Below are 20,210 nucleotides of genomic sequence, written 5' to 3'. Positions count from 1 at the left end.
AAATTTCTAAAATTGGCACTCTGGTCACCCTTCTGCTGCATATTTTGGAGAATTTTTTTTACAAAACTTATAACTTTCTTTTACCTAGCAAATACAAACCAAGTTGCAGTTCTGAATGTTTTCAATCTTAAAGTAAAGGTTCTCCCTGCACATATGTGCTAGTCGTTCCTGACTGTAGGGGGCAGTGATCATCTCCGTTTCAAAGCCAAAGATCCTGCACTGTCCGAAGATGACTCCGTGGTCATGTGGCCGGCATCACTAAACGCCAAAAACGCACGGATCGCTGTTACCTTCCCACCAAAGTGGTCCCTATTTTTCTACTTGCATTTTTACATGCATGTATGTATTTTCAATCTTAGCAAGCAGTTAAAAAAGGTTAAAGAATTTTAAATTTTAACAAGAAGGAAATGGGGGGGGGGAGGAAATGCAAAAGTGATTTAAAAAATGAGATTTGCTCAAACCTTGACTCTATATAAAGCTACATTAATAATTCTGAGCTTAATGGAGTCCAAGTTGTTTGCAAGAGATTGCAAAAACATCCATTTCTGCCCTCTGTTCACAAAACAACCCCATCTGTCTGGACTGTTTATGGGTGATTTCAAATACATCTCCCCTTCCTCCAGAGACAATTTGGCAGTCTGGATGCGGCATCGCACTGCCTGTGGGCTGTAAGGTCTCCTGCTGTTCAGTGGAGTCAATTTGCCATTCCTCACTGGAAGCTCCTCTCCTCTTGTATTAAGGACAATAGGTTGGAGAAAATAACTTCATGTAAATGCCAGCATGAACAGGAAAGGGACCTGCAGCGATCCCACAACCAAAGTAGACATGAACAGGGCAGTCAGTTTCAGGGATACAGCCTGTCACATAAAATTAATACTCTCACTTTTACAGTGTTTTGGCATAGAGGAAGAAAGACAGTAAGAGATAAAAGAAGCAGAGCGGAAAATGCAGTGGAAGATACAGGGCAAATAGTATGTACGGAGAGGGAGACAAAGCAACAGATAAAGGGGGCAGTCTTTCTTCCTAGTGATTAAAAGTGACTGGCGTGAAAGGGGTTCTCTCCTAGGTAGGTGGTACCATCTCTGTACATCCGGTTTCCGATGCAAGTAAAGATAGGTATTGCTTCATTGTCATTACTCACTCTAGCATTTGACTCAAGCCATCAGCACATACTCTTACTCTGCATATGTATCAATGACATTACAGTAGAATTGCAGAAGACTGAGCAAATCATCTGATTGGGTGTACTTTTAAATATCAACATTTTTCCATTAAAAGAATTGTAGCATGTGAAAATAAGACCCTTCAAGTCAGCAACATGCATTTTGTATTTATTTTATCACACCTTATTTTTTACAAATAACTTGAAGTGGTGAGAACATATCAAACACACTTCCTCTTATTTTCTCCACATCAATCCTGCGAGAAGAGTTGGGCTGAGATTAACAGTAACAGAGTTGGAAGGGACCTTGGAGGTCATCAAGTCCAAACCCCTGTTCATACAGGAGACCTACACTAGGGATTCGAACCAGTGACCTTTCTGATTGATAAGCTCAGCATCTTAGCCAGACTGACCCAAAATCACCCAACTGGCTTTCATGGCTAAGGGGGATTTGAACTCACAGTCTCCCACTTTCCAGCCTAGTGCCTTAGCCACTAGGCCAAACTTGCTCCCATAATGGATGGGGAATGAAAATAAACATTGTTGCTTTCTTCACTAAATGTATTCTATAGAGCATCAACTAAATAGTAAGAGAGTTGCTTAAATTTATACATAGATCTTGGAACAAGTTTGTGGTGGTTTGCATATGCCAAAGGAATTTATGTCAATCAGACATGAATGCTTGTAATGATAATTATGAGACAATTAAATTCTTCTCTGGAAAGCAAATTAAATTCTGTTTAGAAAACAATTTTCTCATTAAGTGCTTGAGTGGAAGATCTGTAGTGAAATACGAAGCCCTAATCTTGTCAGAAAATGAGGGAGCATTCAGAATATATAATGTACGTTTCTTTGATATTTGGATGTTTTATTGCAGGCAGAAAAAACTGGACAAGACAATAAAAGCTGTGAAGAACCAAGTGGGAAGAAAATGCTTAAGTGCCAGTAAAATGTTTCTCCTCCTCCCCTCAATAGCTTGACAAGATGTTTATGAAGGATTCTGCATTTGCTGACCGAAAGGTGTTGATTAGAAACCATTGTCCCCAACAATTGCATTTTATGTTTGAAGGAGGCAACTATAAGCCTATTGTCAGCCTCTGCTTTGCTGTTACTTCGGCTGCCATGAAACGGGGAGGGAGGGCATGGTATTTGGGAGGGGTTACTCATTGTGCTGGAGGAAGGTTCTGGAGTTCAGCTGCCTGTCGGACTACGCATGCGTAGGAGATTCCCGCCAGGACTAACAGCGCCGACATTCCATCTTCGTGATGCCTTTTGAAGTTATCTCACACCTGACACTTGGGAGAATTATGATTGGACTGTAACTGTGATGCCAAGGGGTGGGGAATGGGCTATTCTATATATCAATCGCTTTCGCGCCTAAATAATCCAACTTCGCTTCTCTATGCCTTTAATCATTTATAATTAGTAAAAGTACACTTGATTTCTACTCATGGAGTCTCGTGGTCTTCTTTCCTAATTATCTAATGGAGAGGATCTGACACCTATTCTCAAGCAGCTGCAAGGTGGAAGCACTTTTCTCCTGCAAACTCATTGACTAAAATGAAGGTTGAAGTGTTGAGAGGTTGAACTGATCTAGCAAATGTGAAGGTATTTCTTGAGTGATCTGCATACTTGACATGACCACAGTTGGGAATGGAACTTCTGCCATTAAGCAATATGATCATTAAATGAATCATGCTGATTTTACACTGTTTTATTGCCACTGTCATTAAGAAAAACACTGCGGTTGTTAAAGTCAATCCAGCTTCCCCCATTGACTTTGCTTGTTGGAAAACCCCTGGGAACATTGTAAATAGTGATCACATGACCCTGGACTGCTGCAACCATTGTAAATAGATGGTTGCCAGTTGTCGGGATTCTGATCATGTGACTGTAGCGATGCCGCAATGATTGAAAGGACAAGTACTAGTCAGCATTGTTCTAATTTTGAACAAACACAAATGAATGGGTATACTGTAAGTTGAGGAATACCTATAAATAATTTAACTTTGAATCTTGACCTAGAAACTAGAAGCCTGTGAGTTCTACTCCCATTTTAGGCATGAAAGCCATCTGGGTGATTTGGGACAACAACTTTCTCTCAGCCAATCCACCTCATAGAGTTGTTTTTATAGGAAAAATAGGAGGAAAGAATATTAGGTATGTTTTGCCACCTGACGTTATAAAGTAACCAAGGTGGGGTACAAATATAATAAAAATAGTCAGAGATGGGATAGGGAGAGAATAAAATAGCTAATATTGAAAATAAACAAATAAAATTCTTAGAATCCACTTTCAAAGGAAGACAACTTTCTTACAGCCAATGGAAATCAAATCAGGCAGCTTTTGCTGTAATAAAAATGTTATTTGGTGGGCTAGATAGGGTTTGTCAAAAAGGCACATTGTGTATTTTGCTTTCTCATAGGATGTATGTACTGGAGATGATTTTCCAGATTGTCTAATGTAACTACTGTTGTTCATTCAGAAATTCACCAAACTATTCTTGGCAGCAACCATCCAGAATTCTTTGGGTCAGATCATGCCATATTTGTCAAATTTTAAAACTGATGAATATTCAAACATCTAATATTTAAGAATTATTGTATAAAAGATGTAGTAAACTTTGTAAATACAAAAAAAGTTAAAATATCACTCATAAATATGACAGAATGCAAAGTAATAATTTTAACTCACAGTACTTTCCTATATAACAAGGGTATCAAACTCGATTTCATTGAAAGCTGCATCAGGGTTGTGTTTGACCTCGAGGAGTTGGGGTGGGGATGGCTAGGGTGGGCATGGCAACTCATCATCACTCATGTCAGGGCTCCTGTGTTGGCCCAAGTGCTCTGCAGCGAAAATGGGCTCCGTTTCCGGCTGTGACATCCTCTTGCAACCGTTTTCACCAGCAGAAGCACTGCGGACTGGTCCTTTGCTGTTTCCGGGGCAGCCCCGTGGGCCAGATATAAGCACCCTGTGAGCCAAGTCCGGCCTGCAGGCCTTAAGTTTGGCACCTTTGCTATATAACTTGCTTGGAAAACTTTTCCCACAATTGAAGAATATATAGCCTAAGCAGGTTCTTCTTAAGTTTTCCTTTGGTAGAAGAATGCCACTGAAATATTGATTCTAATAATCACAGTGGAATTTGCATGAATCAAACGTATTGTTTCCATTTCTAATACATTTTAAGTTCTGCCAATTTTACTTAAAGGACTTTGAAGATATTTTACACTTACTCAACAACTGAATAAGTGAGGCAGCCAAGACCAAGTTTATTCCAACACAAACTTTAATGGATTTTCAAATCACTTGAATATTTATAATCTAAGATTATAAGATTAAACAAGGTAATGAGTCTGTTTCCCCAGGCAAATAGAGAAATTGAACCGCTATTAAGCACATTATTTAGTAGTTTTATTTTATTCTAAGAAGCCTCCTCTTAGCTGATTATATGAAATCATGACTGAAATCATATACAGCTGGTTTCTACAGAGAAAATTCAATCATCACAGCTCATGGCTTCTTCCAAGGAAGAACATATTGAAATAAGGATATAAAACAAAAACCTGATACTCTTGTGTAAAAGAGTAGGGTACACCTGTGTAAAATTGCAAATGATTAAAGCCATAAATCAGTTGGCTCACAAGTGTTCCAGGTTTTTATTTCCAAAATATAAATAACTCTATGGGATCTGGAATAAGGCACGATGAAACTCCTTCTTTGCAGTACATTCCAGAGTCCATGAACATATTTTATGGGAAATCACAAATTGTAATTTTGAAAACAACTGATGAAAAGGAATATTTGAAGAGATTGCATGATGGAATAATACTGTTTCCCAGGCCTGTGCAGTACCCAAGAGAGTTGGAAAGGAAAATCCAAACCATTTTAATTACTATCTTATAAAAGCAATGTTATAAGAAACTTAGAAATAGGGGCCTTAAGGCACTGTTTTTGCAACACTTAGAAGGAAGCAAAGTTAAAAGAAAAACTACACACACACACACAATTTACTTTAGATAAAATGCAGTGGAATTTATATGGTAATTTAAAAGTTGTTTTCTTTTTCTCTCCCATACAGAGTTTCTCTTGCCAATCCATTTGGCTACCATCTGTCATGTTAAAACAGGATCCCTGATACCATGGTCAGGATTGCAGGTAAAGGAAATGGTGATGGCATAGCGAGTGCCCCAGTGGACCTTCTCAACATGATGGAGATTTTCCGAGCCAGATGTGAAAAATGAAACCCGTCCTGCAAAACAAGAATCTACAGTCAGGAACTTAGCAAAATCATTTACCTGATTGCCGATACCTAGGATTCTGTAATTAGCTACTCAGCTTCAATCATCCAAGATTTGGTAGTTACCTAATGGTAAAGCTACCCTGTTCCCAGATCAAAATATCTTTATGCACTTAACAAGATTTGAGAAAGCCTGTTTTTTTTTTAATATGTACATTCTTAGTTCCACAATTATTAAAAGAAAAGCTTCAGCAAGGGAGCAAAGAAGAAAGAAAGAAAATCTTTGAACATAGTCTTAAGTGAACAGGACTTCTGATTAGGGTTGTGCACAGCTTTGAAGAAGAAAAAGTAACCCCTATCAACAACTCCTTAAACCGAGTTTTAAAGTTTTATCCTGGAATCAACCACTATAGATGGGGATTCTGGGAAAACACCCAACTCATTTAAAAAGATGCAAATTAGTGCTAAATAGAACAGACCAAGCACTCTTTTCCATATGAATGAAGGTTATGAATGAAGGAATGAAATATTATCCCAGGATAATGTTGTCAGTCCAATCTGGGCCAGTCACCAGGACCAAGGTTTTGTCTTCCAAGCTTTCAGACACACCCTGGAGCCCATCTTCAGGAAACTACTCTCTAGCAGAGTGTGTGTGCTGTTCTGTATGTGGTATTTATAGTGCCTGTTGTAAGTGGCTTTTTAGATGTTAATTGGGATGTGTTGATAGCTGGCTTTTAAGTCATTAGCTGTCATTTGCTTGTGCTGCCCAGGCCTCGCCTTCTAAGTACCTGACAGGATGGTGGTAAATCAGCACTCTTGTTGACTGACAAGGGGTTTCTGAGGCTTCAATCACTTCCCTGGCTGTTTTTGTGCCTGTTCATCCAACAATCTTAGTAGCTGAAAAATTGAATGTGTCTCCTTGTCATTGCAGCATGAGGCTACCAATAAATTCAGGTCTTCTTGTCTGACTGCTTGTTTGTATTCTTACAATCTGGTGGTTAGTTTCCTCCACCAAATGGGCTCCAGCACCACTCTAGAAGCTCGGAAGACAAAACCTCTGGTCCAAGTTGGATCCTGCATTTTTTTTTCATGTACAATCTGAAGGGCTGCATAACTTTCCCTTGATTCAACTTTCCCTTGATTCAGTGCTTGTTGGAAGAGATTTGGTTTATCTATTTTCTTAGATTTTCTTAGATTCTGCATTAAAACTACCCAACATATACCCAACATTTAGCATGTAAAGAATTTTAACACCTCATATTAAAATGTATTACTAGTCTATTTGTGTGGGCTATGTGACATGCTTGGACTGCTTGCTTATGTATTGAGCACTACACTGGTGCAATCAACAATTCAGGTATTTTGGGGAAGGAAAATGCTAGCTACAACAGCTCTGTCTTTCAAGCCACCACCCTTTTAACTCCCAACCACCTCCTACTCTTATATAAAATCATCACATTATGAAAAAGAAATGCAATGTCTGTTACCAGAATAGAAACCAGAATTCCAATCACTTAAATTTCTGATTGTGCAACTTCTCAATGGTTGGAGTAAATGTGATACTGAACAGCAGTTTCACATTACAATATTGAATTGGACTTACAGGTGAACATTATCTTTTACTTTAGTTGCCCAACTTTCACAAATGGTCTTTCCAGAATAGAAGAAACAGTGGTTATTTTCACTCTCCTGCAAGATTCAATGAATGGCTTTCAAGAAACCATACAGATTTACAATGCAAAAAAGAAAAAGAAAAAAGGGCAGAGGCATTGTAAGTGAGCCTCTGCAAGGAAGATGTACAACTTTTGCCAGCTCAAGGGTTGCAATTCAAAAGTGATGGGATCACTTCTATTTATTATAGAATAAATAGAATTATAGTGCCACTGTGGGGAGACTTATAACAACAACATTATAACCATAGTAAAAGAGATACCTTTTTATTCATGAAATGACTGCTTTAAAAAAAAAGGCAAAAATAAGATAATTCTGTTTTCCCCCGTTTCCATTAGCAAAAAGGGAGGTCTCAATATCATAGTTCTCCCTACTAAAGAACGTATAGCTATCTTTTATTTAGGGAAGTTGGATTGGAAGGGTTGGGAAGGATGGACAGAGGTAGGCAAAGCATGTGAGAAAGGTTAGAAAAGAAGCAGAAAGGTAATAAGTAGAAATGGCTGGGAAAGCAGGGGAAGCAGCAGCTACATATGGACTGAGATGGCTGGAAGGAACAGAAATCTAATCCTCATCCTCATCTTCATCATTGAAGGATTTTTGTTGCTTTAAATTAACAACTACTTAAACTGATGAACAATTGAGGGAATTATGTGTGTCTAAGGAAGAGAAGGACTAGGGGTGGGTGACATGATAGCAATATTCCAATATTTGAGGGACTGACACAGAGAAGAGGGGGTGAACTTATTCTCCAAAGCCCTGAGGAAACGACAAGAAGTAACAAATGGCACCTTTCATGGAGACATCCAACCTAGAGTCAAGAAGAAATTTCCTTTTAGAGAAAACAATTAATCAGTGGAATGGCTTCCCTCCAGAAGTTGTGGGTGCTCCATCACTGGAGGTTTTCAAGAACAGACTGGACAGCCATTTATCTGGAACTAGCTGAATACCCGTGCTCCACTACAAAACTATGTGATTGGGCTTGATAAATCGACACTTATAGCTTGAAAATTAATGTAGTTACCATCAACCTCCCCTCTCTCCCTCAGACTTGCCCCACAGAAGCCTCCCCTATCCTATCCCCTTCTCTCCCTCAGATTTGTCTCACGTCTAACTCTAAGTATCACAGCCTGTTAATAATAATATACGAAATAATAATGCTCCGATAGTCATTTTGAAAAATCCTTTGTTACCAAGCACCTAGAAGCCAAGAGGAACATATGTGCCAAATTTCAAGTTTGTAAATTTCAAGTTTACGGTTCTGGAGATTTCGTGATTCCTGTATGAGTGTTTTCATGTTTATATATATATATATATAGGTGGTATAAGGCCTCTTGAACAGGGGATTAGATACAGTGGTCCCCAACCCCCGGTCCGCGGACCGGTGCCGGGCCGTGGAGTACCTGGCACCGGGCCGCGCAGCAGCCGGGGGCCATGATCGCTGCAGCGGCTGGGGGCCATGCAACGGCCGACTCTTCACTCATGCAGCGCCGTCGCCGGAGGGGGGGAGCTGCGCGGAAGCACAGGAGCAAGTGAGGCGAGGAGGAAGAATCCCTCGCTACTACACCACCTCCGCCCCCTCCCCGAGTCAGCCGTCCCCTCAGTGAACGCCTCCGCCTCTTTCTCCTTTCTCGCCTCAGTCGGCTCGCCTGGAAGCGAGGCGAGGAGGGGGCGGACCATGCGCTGGAAGCGGAGCCCTTGGAGGCCCTGGCGGCTTCCCCGCCCGGCCTTGGCTTGTGAGAAGGAACGGTGGGAGAGGTAGAGAGAGAGAGAGAGAGAGAGAGAGAGAACGTCGGGCAGCCGAGGGCTGGGGGGTCTTTTGAGGGGAGATGGGGGGCAGCGCACGGTGGAAAAGCGGCGGTCTTGCCCACCCCTTCCCTGCCTCCCGCCCGCTCCAGTTGCCGCAGCCAGGGGTGGGGGCTCGGTGCCTGAAGTCTCTTGCCTCTCTTCCAAAATTTCGCCAACGGGCATCGGTGAAGCGCGCTCTTTCTCTTCCTCACAAAACACATTTCCTTTCCCCCCACGCGTAGTTATTGGCGATATGGACTCTTGGAGGCTGCGCTCCTGGGTCGCGTTTCCTTTTTGCAGCCCACGAGAATGCCTGGTTCTGAGCCTCAAAAAACGAGAGTTCTCTTAAGGCTGCAAAAAAGGAATATACTTTGGTCCTTGAAGCGCTTTTCCTGTTATTTGGACATTATATATATACGTACGTACATATGTACGGTATGTATGTATGCATGTATGCATGTATGTATGTATGTGTGTGTGTGTGTATATATATATATATATATATATATATATATATATATATATATATATATATATATATATATATATATATATATATATATATATATATGTCTGTAGTCCATAATATAGTGATGATTTAAAAAAAAATTAGTTGAGCACATGGAATCTTTTTTCTTTTAGTATATTTTGGAGGTGGGGGCCCACTTTGTTATTTAAGATAGTATCTCCTTTTATATATGGTAGTGAAGATACCTAATACTCCTACCCCCTATTTCCCCCACGACAATCAATGTGTCGTCGCGAACAACGCAACCTCACCCCTGCGCGCGCTCAGCGGGCCACGGTAAAATTATCAAAGGCTGACTGGTCCGCGGCGATAAAAAGGTTGGGGACCACTGGATTAGAAGACTTCCAAGGTTCTTCTAATCCTGCTCTTCTACGTTCTAAATTAACGACTTGTAAGTAGTAACACCACTGCAGTGCAAAATTTTTCAGAACTTGCCATCTCTAAACATATAGTTTCCTAAAACGACAAACTACAGACAGAACCAAGAAGGGATCTTATTTTCTGACTTGCTGAGAACATGTCACTAGTAAGAGAACTCCTTGAAAAAGATGTATGTATTATCAAAGCCTCTATTGAAAATCATGATGTCCATGATGATTTCACCCATAAGGGGCTTCAAGGATACAGACAGTCCTTGACGTATGACCACAAAGGAACCCAATTTTGCTGTTGCTAAGAAACACATTTATTAAGCAAACTTTGCCTCATTTTACAACCTTTCTTGCCACAGATGTTAAGTGAATCACGGCAATTGTTAAGTTAATAACACAGTGGTTAGTTGAATCTGGCTTTCCAATTGCCTTTGCCTGTCAGGAGGTCACAAAAGGTGATCACGGGATTCCGGGACACTGCAACCGTCATAAATATGAGTCAGTTGCCAAGCACCCAAATTTTGATGACAGTGAAGATTCAGCAATGGTCATAAGTATGAAAAAAACATGTCACTTTTTTCAGTGGTGTTGTAACTTCAAATAGTCACTAAATGAATCATTGCAAGTAGAGGACCCCCGGTACTGAGAGTCTGGAATGAGCCTAAAAGACAAACAGGCATCCTGTCTCTTGATGAGAAAAACTCACTCTCTTGATACAAAGGTCTGGAGAAGAAAAAACTATTAAATAATGAAGATTACTTTGCCAGACCTGATATCACCAACTCCCCTTCCAATTTAATTACACATAATCTTTCTAGGTAACTTAAGGCACACCTCTTCTACCCTGTTTGAACTATTTGTTGGTTTTCCAAAAGGAGTTCCTTTAAAATGGTGGAATTATTTCCTGTTACTACAGGACCAAGCCAGTAGCATAATAATTTGGAAACAAGTGGCTAACAAGACTGAGAAAGCTATACATTTGCCTATAATTTTGCATCAGTAAGCTAGTAACCTCAACGGTTTTGAAGGAGGAAGAGGGCTTTATGCCCCAACGGCAGATAAAGCAGTAGAACCATCTTCTAGGACCGTGATGGTAAACCTATGGCATGTGTGCCACAGGTGGCACATGGAGCCATTTGTCAGGGCATGCAAGGCGTTGCCATGTCTGCTCTAGCTGACTTTGGCCTTCTTTTGAGGCCACTTTTCACCCTTGACATACTTCCAGTTTGCTCGTAGGGCTGGTTTTAGCCCTCTGGAGTATTCAGGGAAGTCTGTTCCTGAACTTCTGGTTTGTCCATAGGGCCGGCTTTTCATGCTTTGGAGGCTTCAGGGAAGCTCTTGAAGCCTCCGGAAGGCCTGAGGGGGGGGGGCTGTTTTCACTCTCCCCAGGCTTCTATAAAGCCTCTGGGAAGGGTGAAAAAAGCATGCCAAAAATGGGTGGGTGAGCGCTGGTCATGTGTGCATGTGCACTGGGGTCGTGCGCATAGCATGGGTGTGGCACGCCTGTGCACAACTCCCCTGCGCTCCTCCTGCTTTTGGCACGCGAGCCAAAAAAGGTTTATCATAACTGTTCTAGGAGAAGGGAAACTCTGATTACAAACCTCCACTGCCTTGTGGCTATATCCATTACTGGAAAAGGCTTCAGGAGTCAACTTCGAGGCAAAATCCTGAGCCGGAGTCCTGAAAGCAGTTCATGATTGTATACAAGCACGTTCTGGTAACTTTTGTGATGCAGCTGGAACCAAATGAATTGGCTCTGCAGTCCCATTGGACTATTTCAGCAATGTGGAGAGGGAGGGATCTGCTGCTTGGTTAACAGTCTATCCTCCATATTAATCTATCTAGACCTCGTGCTCTGGAGAGGACACTCCAGCTTTACCTTTTTTCCAGAGTATCATAGTCTTTTGAGACTGAAGGATGCCAATGCAAGCTAGTAATTAGTGAACTGCTATCTCAGCAGGTGGCAGCACCGTTTGTCTTTTCTTGTCAGCTAAGCAGCAAAGCTGATTGTGGAAATTGCTAAAATATGAATATTAGTGCCTACAAATTCTAGTCCATCAAGGTCATTTTCGTTTTTTCTACAGGGACTGCATTTTGAGCAATTTAATATATCACGATGATTAGTAGGATTAAGACTCAAGACCAGGAACTGTCATGCTTATGCATCTAAATACATTAATACATCAAGAGCCGAGGTGGCGCAGTGGTTAGAGTGCTGTACTGCAGCCACTTCAGCTGACTGTCATCTGCAGTTCGGCTGTTCAAATCTCACCGGCTCAGGGTTGACTCAGCCTTCCATCCTTCCGAGGTGGGTAAAATGAGGACCCAGAATGTGGGGGCGATATGCTGACTCTATAAACCGCTTAGAGAGGGCTGAAAGCCCTATGAAGCGGTATGTAAGTCTAACTGCTATTGCTATTGCTATTGCTAAGTTGAGAATTTTTGCTAAAATTGCTCTCTTTCCAATTTCGTTGTATTTAAGTACAATGTCAATAAAGATCATATTTGATGAATGGTCACTAGTAGAAGGCATAGGCAGGAGTTTGTGCTATGATACATACATTTGCCAGTGATGGGAAGAACATCAAGAAAACTGGTGAGAAACTTCAGAGGCCCCACTTGGTAGGAATGAGCAGCCACGGTTGAGGGCTTTTATAATCTTACCTGATTCTAGTATCTGAATTTGAAAACTATTTTTAATGTTTCTCTTGTTCTAAAACAGTTTAAGAGCTGTTAAAAGTCATTTATAAAAATACAAATGCTTTGATGTAACTGATAGCCATAAAGAAACAAAATTGCTCTTATTGTGCAAAACTACTAATTAAAATGACTGAATAGTTCATTTCTTGCCAACTTTGTAATAGCATAAGCTTTTAAGTAAAATATATTATTAAGTTTCTAATAATCTGCCCCAGTTGGAAGACAAAGAACAAGATTTTTCCTAACCCCAAGCTGAGTAGATGAAACCAGAAAGTCACTTACTATGCATGCACCATCCCCTACCACCCCAAATAAGATGTAGCCTTCTTTCCTCTCCCACCACCCAGAAAGCTGTAAAAACTTTGGATTTGGGATGGATAAACTCTGCACACTATTTTTTTAAAATGCCAGAGTAATACATAATAGGACTTTCCGATGACTTATATCTACGGAGGGTTCCCTAATAATTTAAACAATGTAGTTATTTAGCTCTACTCATATCTATGTTACTTTAGCATTTATAGCATACAGATATGAACAGATTCTCATCTCAGCCTAACATGGGATATATACAGCAGTAAAGTTATTAATTGTTAATCTATGCAGAAAGTTTAAATATAGAGACAAGCGATGGTGGAGGTCTGCTTCTAAATATAATATAGATCCATTCAATTTACTGGAGTTCAACAGAAAGCCAAGTCATTTAATTGTTAAGAACATAATATATGTTGAGACTTCACTAATAAAAACAATTTCAAATTGCCACATGACTAAGATGTAAATGTACTCTAGTTATGACAGAATATTTTAGGCTTTTCTTCAAAAATGGATAACTTTAAATAATACTTTTTCTACCATATCAGTTGGCAGTAAAAAAAATAAAGTTACAAGCGCTATGAAATGAAAGCACATGATTAGATATGACACTTCATGTTAGCTCACGTCTGACTACTTGTATTCGCTTGGAAGGGTATGTTAAAATTCTAGCTTATCAAAGAATGAACATCATAGTATTCACTTGTCAGTAAGAATGTCCTGGATATGATTCATCGCCCCATCAAAACCAAGAACATTAGTTCCACTCAGAGTAAGCAAGAGCAAAACCCAGACTTCTGACTTTCATTCCAAAGTTCCTGGTTAATATAACAAGTAACCCAGAGATAAAAATGCCCGAATCCCTTTGCCAGACCTTTCTATTGGGAATACTGGCAGAGCATTGTGCTAGCCTATTGCTCCTTCTCTGGGAAGACAGAAGGCTGAGGAAATCTAAATGCTCCAGAAGTAAAAAGCAACTATAAACTCCAATGCTCCAAGCCTATGCTACAAACCTATTATTCAGGTCACATAGGGGAGGGTAAGGGGAGAACCCCAACATTGTAAATCATACCCCCAAAAAACCACATTATATCTAATGAGTTTGATTAATGTTCAAATGCAAAAAAGTTTCAGATTCTGAAATGGGAGCTTTTTTACCATAATTTTCTATGTACTTCTATAAGGATATTTAAAAACCTTATTTTTTAAAAAGATCTAGGCATCCCACAAAAACAAACTAAAATAACAGTACTTTTTACCTAGGGTATAAATCTGAGGAAGTCTGATGGATTTGACCTGGACATAAACTTTGTGAGTTCAACTGTGGACCTCAACCGACCTCTGGGTTTATATGCTGCTCTGAAGGCTACCCTCTTACAGAATGAGTCGATCTCATGCCTAAGACTCTACTTTAAAGGCAGAGGTCTTTGTTCCCTTAGTCTTACTTTCTTTCAAAACAAATGCCCAAACAAAATAAAGAAGAAAGGGCTCTGCTTTGAAGGGATACCCCTGGGAAATGTCACAAAATCAGATTAGTGTGTAAGCTAGTTCCTATTCTTTGGCACTTTGGGTAATTTTTGCCTCAAGACAGTATTTATTAAGCAATACAAAGATCTTTCCAGTTAAATATGCAGGGTTTCTCCCCTATCCCCTGACTGAGAATCACGTAATGAGTAAAAAACCTGTGGTAAAAAAATTCATTACATCCTCCCTAAAATCACTGGATGTTTAAATGGACGGGTAAGAAAAACTGGCAACAAAATACATCTTTGTCACTGAAGACTTATAGCAGAGATTTTAAAGGAAATCTTGTAACATTTAAGAGGGATAATGTGTTTGGCAGAAAAGTAAGACCTTTTACCTGAGTGCTTCTAATTCAGCAAACTGTCCAATTCTTCTTGGATAATGCCTTTTCAGAACCTGATATGTCTATGGTGATTGCTTGAACCAAAATGGTAATAGTTTACAAGGTTTCCCAGGCTCTCTGTTTCATGTGATTCAATGAAAACTGAGTATTTGTTTTTAATTTATTCTTTCTTTATGAAGTATAAGCAATAATACAACCATGAACATATCCTTTAAAAGCACCTCAAATAACAGTCATGCATTGATACATAAATGTCTTCCAATTCTTGTTGAATTATAGTTTCATCCCTCTTAAATTTTACGGGATTTAATTTAATTGCATTTTTGGAATGCAAAAAAGATGATGATTGTTCTAGTTTTGTCTCCACAAATAGTTCTGAAACATGTACTATTCAACAAACCTTTGTTGTTGAACTAAAACAAAAATATTTTTTTCTTTTACCAGGTAATGTTTGTTGTTGTTCTTTATTCCTGTATAGTCATAGAAATGGGGTATGACTTGATTCCTAATCATACATCCAAAGGGCATTTGTGGAAGGTTTGACCTCTTTAAGATTTCACTTAAGGTGTGCTCATCTTCAAAATCTTAATAAAATTTATTTAATGAAGCTTCAAATCAAAGGACATGTGCCAATTAATAGTTTCCAACATGAATTATAGTGGAGAGATTATGAACTTCTTCCAGATATCACCTGAGAAAGAAGATACTTTGCTGATCACACATCTGAGTCTTACTAAGGATTTCAGGGTTCCAAGTAACACTTCCAACGCAAGAAGACTCCAAGGCTAGAAGTTCCTCAAAGTTCCATTTTATTAGAGATGTCATATTGGCACACCTGGAAAAACCCAAATCTGAAAGCTTCCAGGTTTTCTCCACCCAAAAGAAAGCCAAAGTCCCTTCCCCTGAACCCACATGTCCATCACATGGTCCAATCAATGCACCATCCCAACTGGAGATGCCTCCCAGTCACACCAGTCCAGGTGTAGGCCAAATGTCCTTGGCTCTCAGAGAAAGTAATGTTATTATGGCTATCTCCCCTTCCAGTTTTCCACAGCACCAAATGTGGCAGCCCTGAAGATCCAAAGAAAAAGATGGCCCCCAGGGCTGACAAAGGATTTGTTTTAAAGTGACAGAATAAGCAGCTTCAGATCATTAGGAAAGGGCCCCTAGACCTGACCACTCAAAGTGTAATGTTCTGTATGCCATCTCTTCAGCACAAAATGGTTTCCCATGAGTGAAGAAAGATTTTACTTTATTAAAATAATGTTCAAGGAAAATAAAGGATCAGATTAATTAGAAATTTTATCATAAAGGAAATGCATATGTGGAGAAAAGCAATTATATCCAGCAAAAGACAGTTTCCAGAGACCAAGAGATCAAATTATTAAAATTTCTTCTGCACAAAGTTATTTAACTGCACATTGTTAATGCGAAACATGATTATGATGATTTAAGAATTTTATTCTGCACCTACTTCCTTCCCTGTGTCTTCCTTTTTTTCTATTTCATTTCCCTCCAACAGTTATAAATTACATCATTTTTCTGGACATATTTCTTTGTTTAACCTACCACCAATATGCCAATTTTTTCAAGCTATTAATGCTTTTAGGTATTACCACAATATATTACACCCCCTTTTGTTTAAAAAAATATTGTTAAAAGTTAACATTATAGATTGAATTGAAATGGGAAAATATACACATTAGAATGACTGCTTGGGGATTGTGATTGTGCTAAAAAGGCAACACATGAAGCTACACAAATGTCAACATGATTATAATACTGATGCCTCTATGATTTAGAGTGTCTTAAGAATCCCTTGGAGATCTTGGCCATAATTTACCACAAAATTAATTATGCTTAAACTTAGATGTTCACAATTAAGAGCCAGAAGAACCCCCAGGGGCTAAATGGACTCCTAAGGTTCTTCAAAAGCTTTAGTTCAGAAAAGGGCGAACAGGAATTTCTCTGCAGCTTTTCTCTTTCTCTCTTTTTTCTCCAAATTCTTTGAGCCTGTAAGAAGGCTTAAGAGAAAGGCTGAGCTTTATTTCACCTATCTCATAGAAACAGGGGGAGAGGAAAGTTTGAAGACATTTTTGTTAAATATATTCAAGAAAAAAACAACAGTTCTTTTCTGGAACCTTCCTCGATCTAAAGAGCTCAAAAAAGAGGTTGGTGGTAGGGAAAAATCAGGACTCTTTAGTGAAAGATAATTCTTTTTCTTGCTTTGTCATGGTTTGGTTAAAAAATATACTGAAGAACAGCAGAACAGTTCCAGGTATTTCTTGGTATGTCACTTAAAGAAATACACGCCTTCCTATTCCTCTGCATATACAATACAATACAATAAAATACAATAGCAGAGTTGGAAGGGACCTTGGAGGTCTTCTAGTCCAACCCAGGCAGGAAACCCTATACCATTCCAGACAAATGGCTATCCAACATCTTCTTAAAGATTTCCAGTGTTGGGGCATTCACAAGCTGTTCCACTGATTAATTGTTCTAACTGTCAGGAAATTTCTCCTCAGTTCTAAGTTGCTTCTCTCCTTGATTAGTTTTCACCCATTGCTTCTTGTTCTACCCTCAGGTGCCTTGGAGAATAGTTTGACTCCCTCTTCTTTGTAGCAACCCCTGAGATATTGGAACACTGCTATCATGTCTCCCCTAGTCCTTCTTTTCATTAAACTGCCCAATTCCTGCAACCGTTCTTCATATGTTTTAGTCTCCAGTCCCCTAATCATCTTTGTTGCTCTTCTCTGCACTCTTTCTAGAGTCTCCACATCTTTTCTACATCGTGGCGACCAAAACTGAATGCAGTATTCCAAGTGTGGCCTTACCAAGGCATTATAAAGTGGTATTAACACTTCATGTGATCTTGATTCTATCCCTCTGTTTATGTAGCCTAGAATTGTGTTGGCTTTTTTGGCAGCTGCTGCACACTGCTGGCTCATATTTAAATGGTTGTCCAGTAGAACTCCAAGATCCCTTTCACAGTTACTACTATTGAGGAACGTACCACCTATAATGTACCTGTGCATATACCTTTAAAGTTTTTGGGAAATTTTTCTCCCATGAAATGTTTTTCAAGTAAAATGTTTACTTGAGAGGGGGTAATAATTTGATTCCTGGCAAAGACCTCAATTAGCCTCTGCAGTTTTCTTGGCAAGATTTCAGAAGTGGTTTGCCAATGCCTCCTTTTTAGGGATGAGAAAATGTGACTGGCCCAGGTCACCCAGAGGTGTGATTAGCTTTTGGTAACTCAGGCTCTTCCAGATATCTTGGGACCAACTGCCAAAACTCCAATCCAGTATGGGCAATGGAATGTATCTAAAGGATTCCAGGCTGTGGAAGGATAGACTAGATGACCCTTTGTAGCATTACATTGTTGTAAAGTTTCAATAGGATAGTGAAACCTCTATGTAGGCCGTCCACTGAGTCATTTTGGCGGTCTCTTTCACTCGGTCAATCAGATTGTGAAGTCAAAACAGATAGAGGGTTATCTATCTGAATGTTCAGACTGTATATTTCATTTGCAATAATTCAAAGCATACTACTAGATTATTAGCCATGTATGCCTCTTTATATTTCAGTCTCCTTTTTTTTAACCATCAACAAAATAGTTTGAAAATTAACAATTCACAAATCATGCTTATTTTTTTAAAAAATAATGTTGCTTTTCAAAACCATGTTTCCTCATGTGACATCAAGTTACAATACATATTTACCTCTCATTTATTCTTGTAATAGAAGGCAGCTGGAAATCACAATTCTTACTTGTATAACATTTGAATGATGGAAGGTGTGATACTGCTAAAACTAGTGTTAGATAAATGCAAATATTAGATAACTCTTAAGACAAAAGCTGCCAGTTTTATTTGCACTTATTTATGCTGACGTTCTAATTCATTTATTTCTATCCTGAAGGTATGGATACACAAATTAGGGAGCTGTGTACAAAGGAAGGTATTAAAAACAGAGCACGAACTAGTAAGATCTGTAAAGCAAAGAAAATTCTACCTGCTCGAGGTTCTACAGTCCTATTTGCGCCTTCATCCATAAAGACAAACCGTCCACCACCAAAATCTTCTGCATAGTCTGATAGGTAGAGCAGTGATGTGTAATCAAAGGAGCCATAGGTCACCTACAAAGGAAAGATAAAGTACTGAATATCAAAAAAAAGCTCGGGGATTGAATTGGGTCTGCAGATGCATAGGCCCTGAAAGAAGTTGGTTATCTGGCTCCCTTTTGGTTGGGTTCCAGGTCCAAGTGTGGCAATGAGATTTCATTGATTTCATCTGTGTTTAACCTCTGGTGAGACAAGGAATGTATCCCCTCCTGGTACTGAATGCTATTTCAGTGGCTTTTGATACTATCAAACTTAATATTAGACTGCCCCCAAGAGAAGGAGTTTGGCACATTGCTTTGCAGTGTTCTCCTCAATCTGAATTTGCTTCTTTTGCAGCCACATCACACTAGACTTTCCATCTGCAATCAGCTATTTGTCACATTTTGTTCATAAACACTATTACTAAGCTAGGTATTTCAATCCTATATCTTTGTGTCTAATTTTTTTCCACTTTATGAAACAATTTGTATCTGTCTCTAATAAATTTCCTTCTGCAACTTTCAATGGATTGAACGAACTTTTCCAAGGATACTAGCTATTTTCATTCTCATTTCTAAAGAGAAGCTATTCATGAGCACTGTTTGAATGGGATTTTTTAAAAGTCAATTAGCCAACCTCTTAATTATCATGTCATCCATTCAACACACACGTTGCTAATCAGAATACTATGGGATCCTTGATCAAACGGTTTGCTGAAATCTAGGATGACCTAGAAATCTAGATGGCTGCAGCATTTTCACAATCTAATAAAATTACTGAACAAAAAAAGAAGGCTATTCTAATAAGACTTATCCATGACACATATATGCTTATGTTTAGTATTGATCACATTATTTTCAAGGTAATAGAGATCAGAGATATAATTACTGACTGGTGGATAGTTTCTTGGATGGTCTCTTCCCCCTTTTCAAAGATAGGAACATTTGTTCTTTTTCAATCATATTTCACCAGTTTTTCATGAGTTCTTATAAATAACATATAACAGTTTGTCAAACTATCAGCTACATCCTTCAGTATCCAAGGATGCAATTCCTCTGACCCCCAGAGACGTAAGATTCATTTAAAGCAAAGAAGTATCTTCTCATCATGTTTTGTTAAATTGTGGCTCCGTCCCTTCATCCTGCTCTTCATTATTTCCTTAGACAGCAAATATATCCTTGTGGGAGAAGACTGAACCAAACAGCAGGTAAGAAAAAAGCTATTTCCTGTTTGCCTTTTCTAATTTTCATTAAGCAATTAGTATACTAATTTGTGTTTCTTTCCTTTTTATGAACATATATGAATAATTTATTTTCTACTTGTTCCACTATCAGCGAATAGTATTTTTTTCCATTTGTTTTTTTTAAAAGAATATACTGTATCCAGTACTTATCTACAATCACTTTTCTGAAGGAAAATTGTTATGTGAGGCATGTTCCAAACAAAAATAATTTTCTTCCCAAAA

The 20,210-nt window shown here is 39.0% G+C and overlaps 1 protein-coding gene across 1 annotated transcript in view; it reads right to left on the bottom strand.

The window, feature by feature from the left end:
- Nucleotides 1-4,433: 4,433 nt before the first annotated feature.
- OGFOD3 (2-oxoglutarate and iron dependent oxygenase domain containing 3) overlaps nucleotides 4,434-20,210 on the bottom strand; it is a 46,842-nt gene continuing 31,065 nt past the window's right edge. Inside the window, exons 8-9 of the mRNA XM_014057277.2 lie at nucleotides 18,658-18,781; nucleotides 4,434-5,414 (exon numbers count right to left, since the gene is read on the bottom strand). Coding sequence (XP_013912752.2) covers nucleotides 5,278-5,414; nucleotides 18,658-18,781 — 261 coding nt within the window. The 3' untranslated portion in view covers nucleotides 4,434-5,277. The remainder of the gene's footprint in view (nucleotides 5,415-18,657; nucleotides 18,782-20,210) is intronic.

The sequence above is a fragment of the Thamnophis sirtalis genome, unplaced genomic scaffold (genome assembly GCF_051295495.1).
Source record: "Thamnophis sirtalis isolate CommonGarterSnake01/CBP01778 unplaced genomic scaffold, rThaSir2_p1.2 scaffold_3, whole genome shotgun sequence".
In the NCBI taxonomy this organism is placed as follows: Eukaryota; Metazoa; Chordata; class Lepidosauria; order Squamata; family Natricidae; genus Thamnophis; species Thamnophis sirtalis.
The sequence above is the reverse complement of the archived record's forward strand: the minus strand, read 5'-3'. Positions and strand labels throughout refer to the sequence as shown.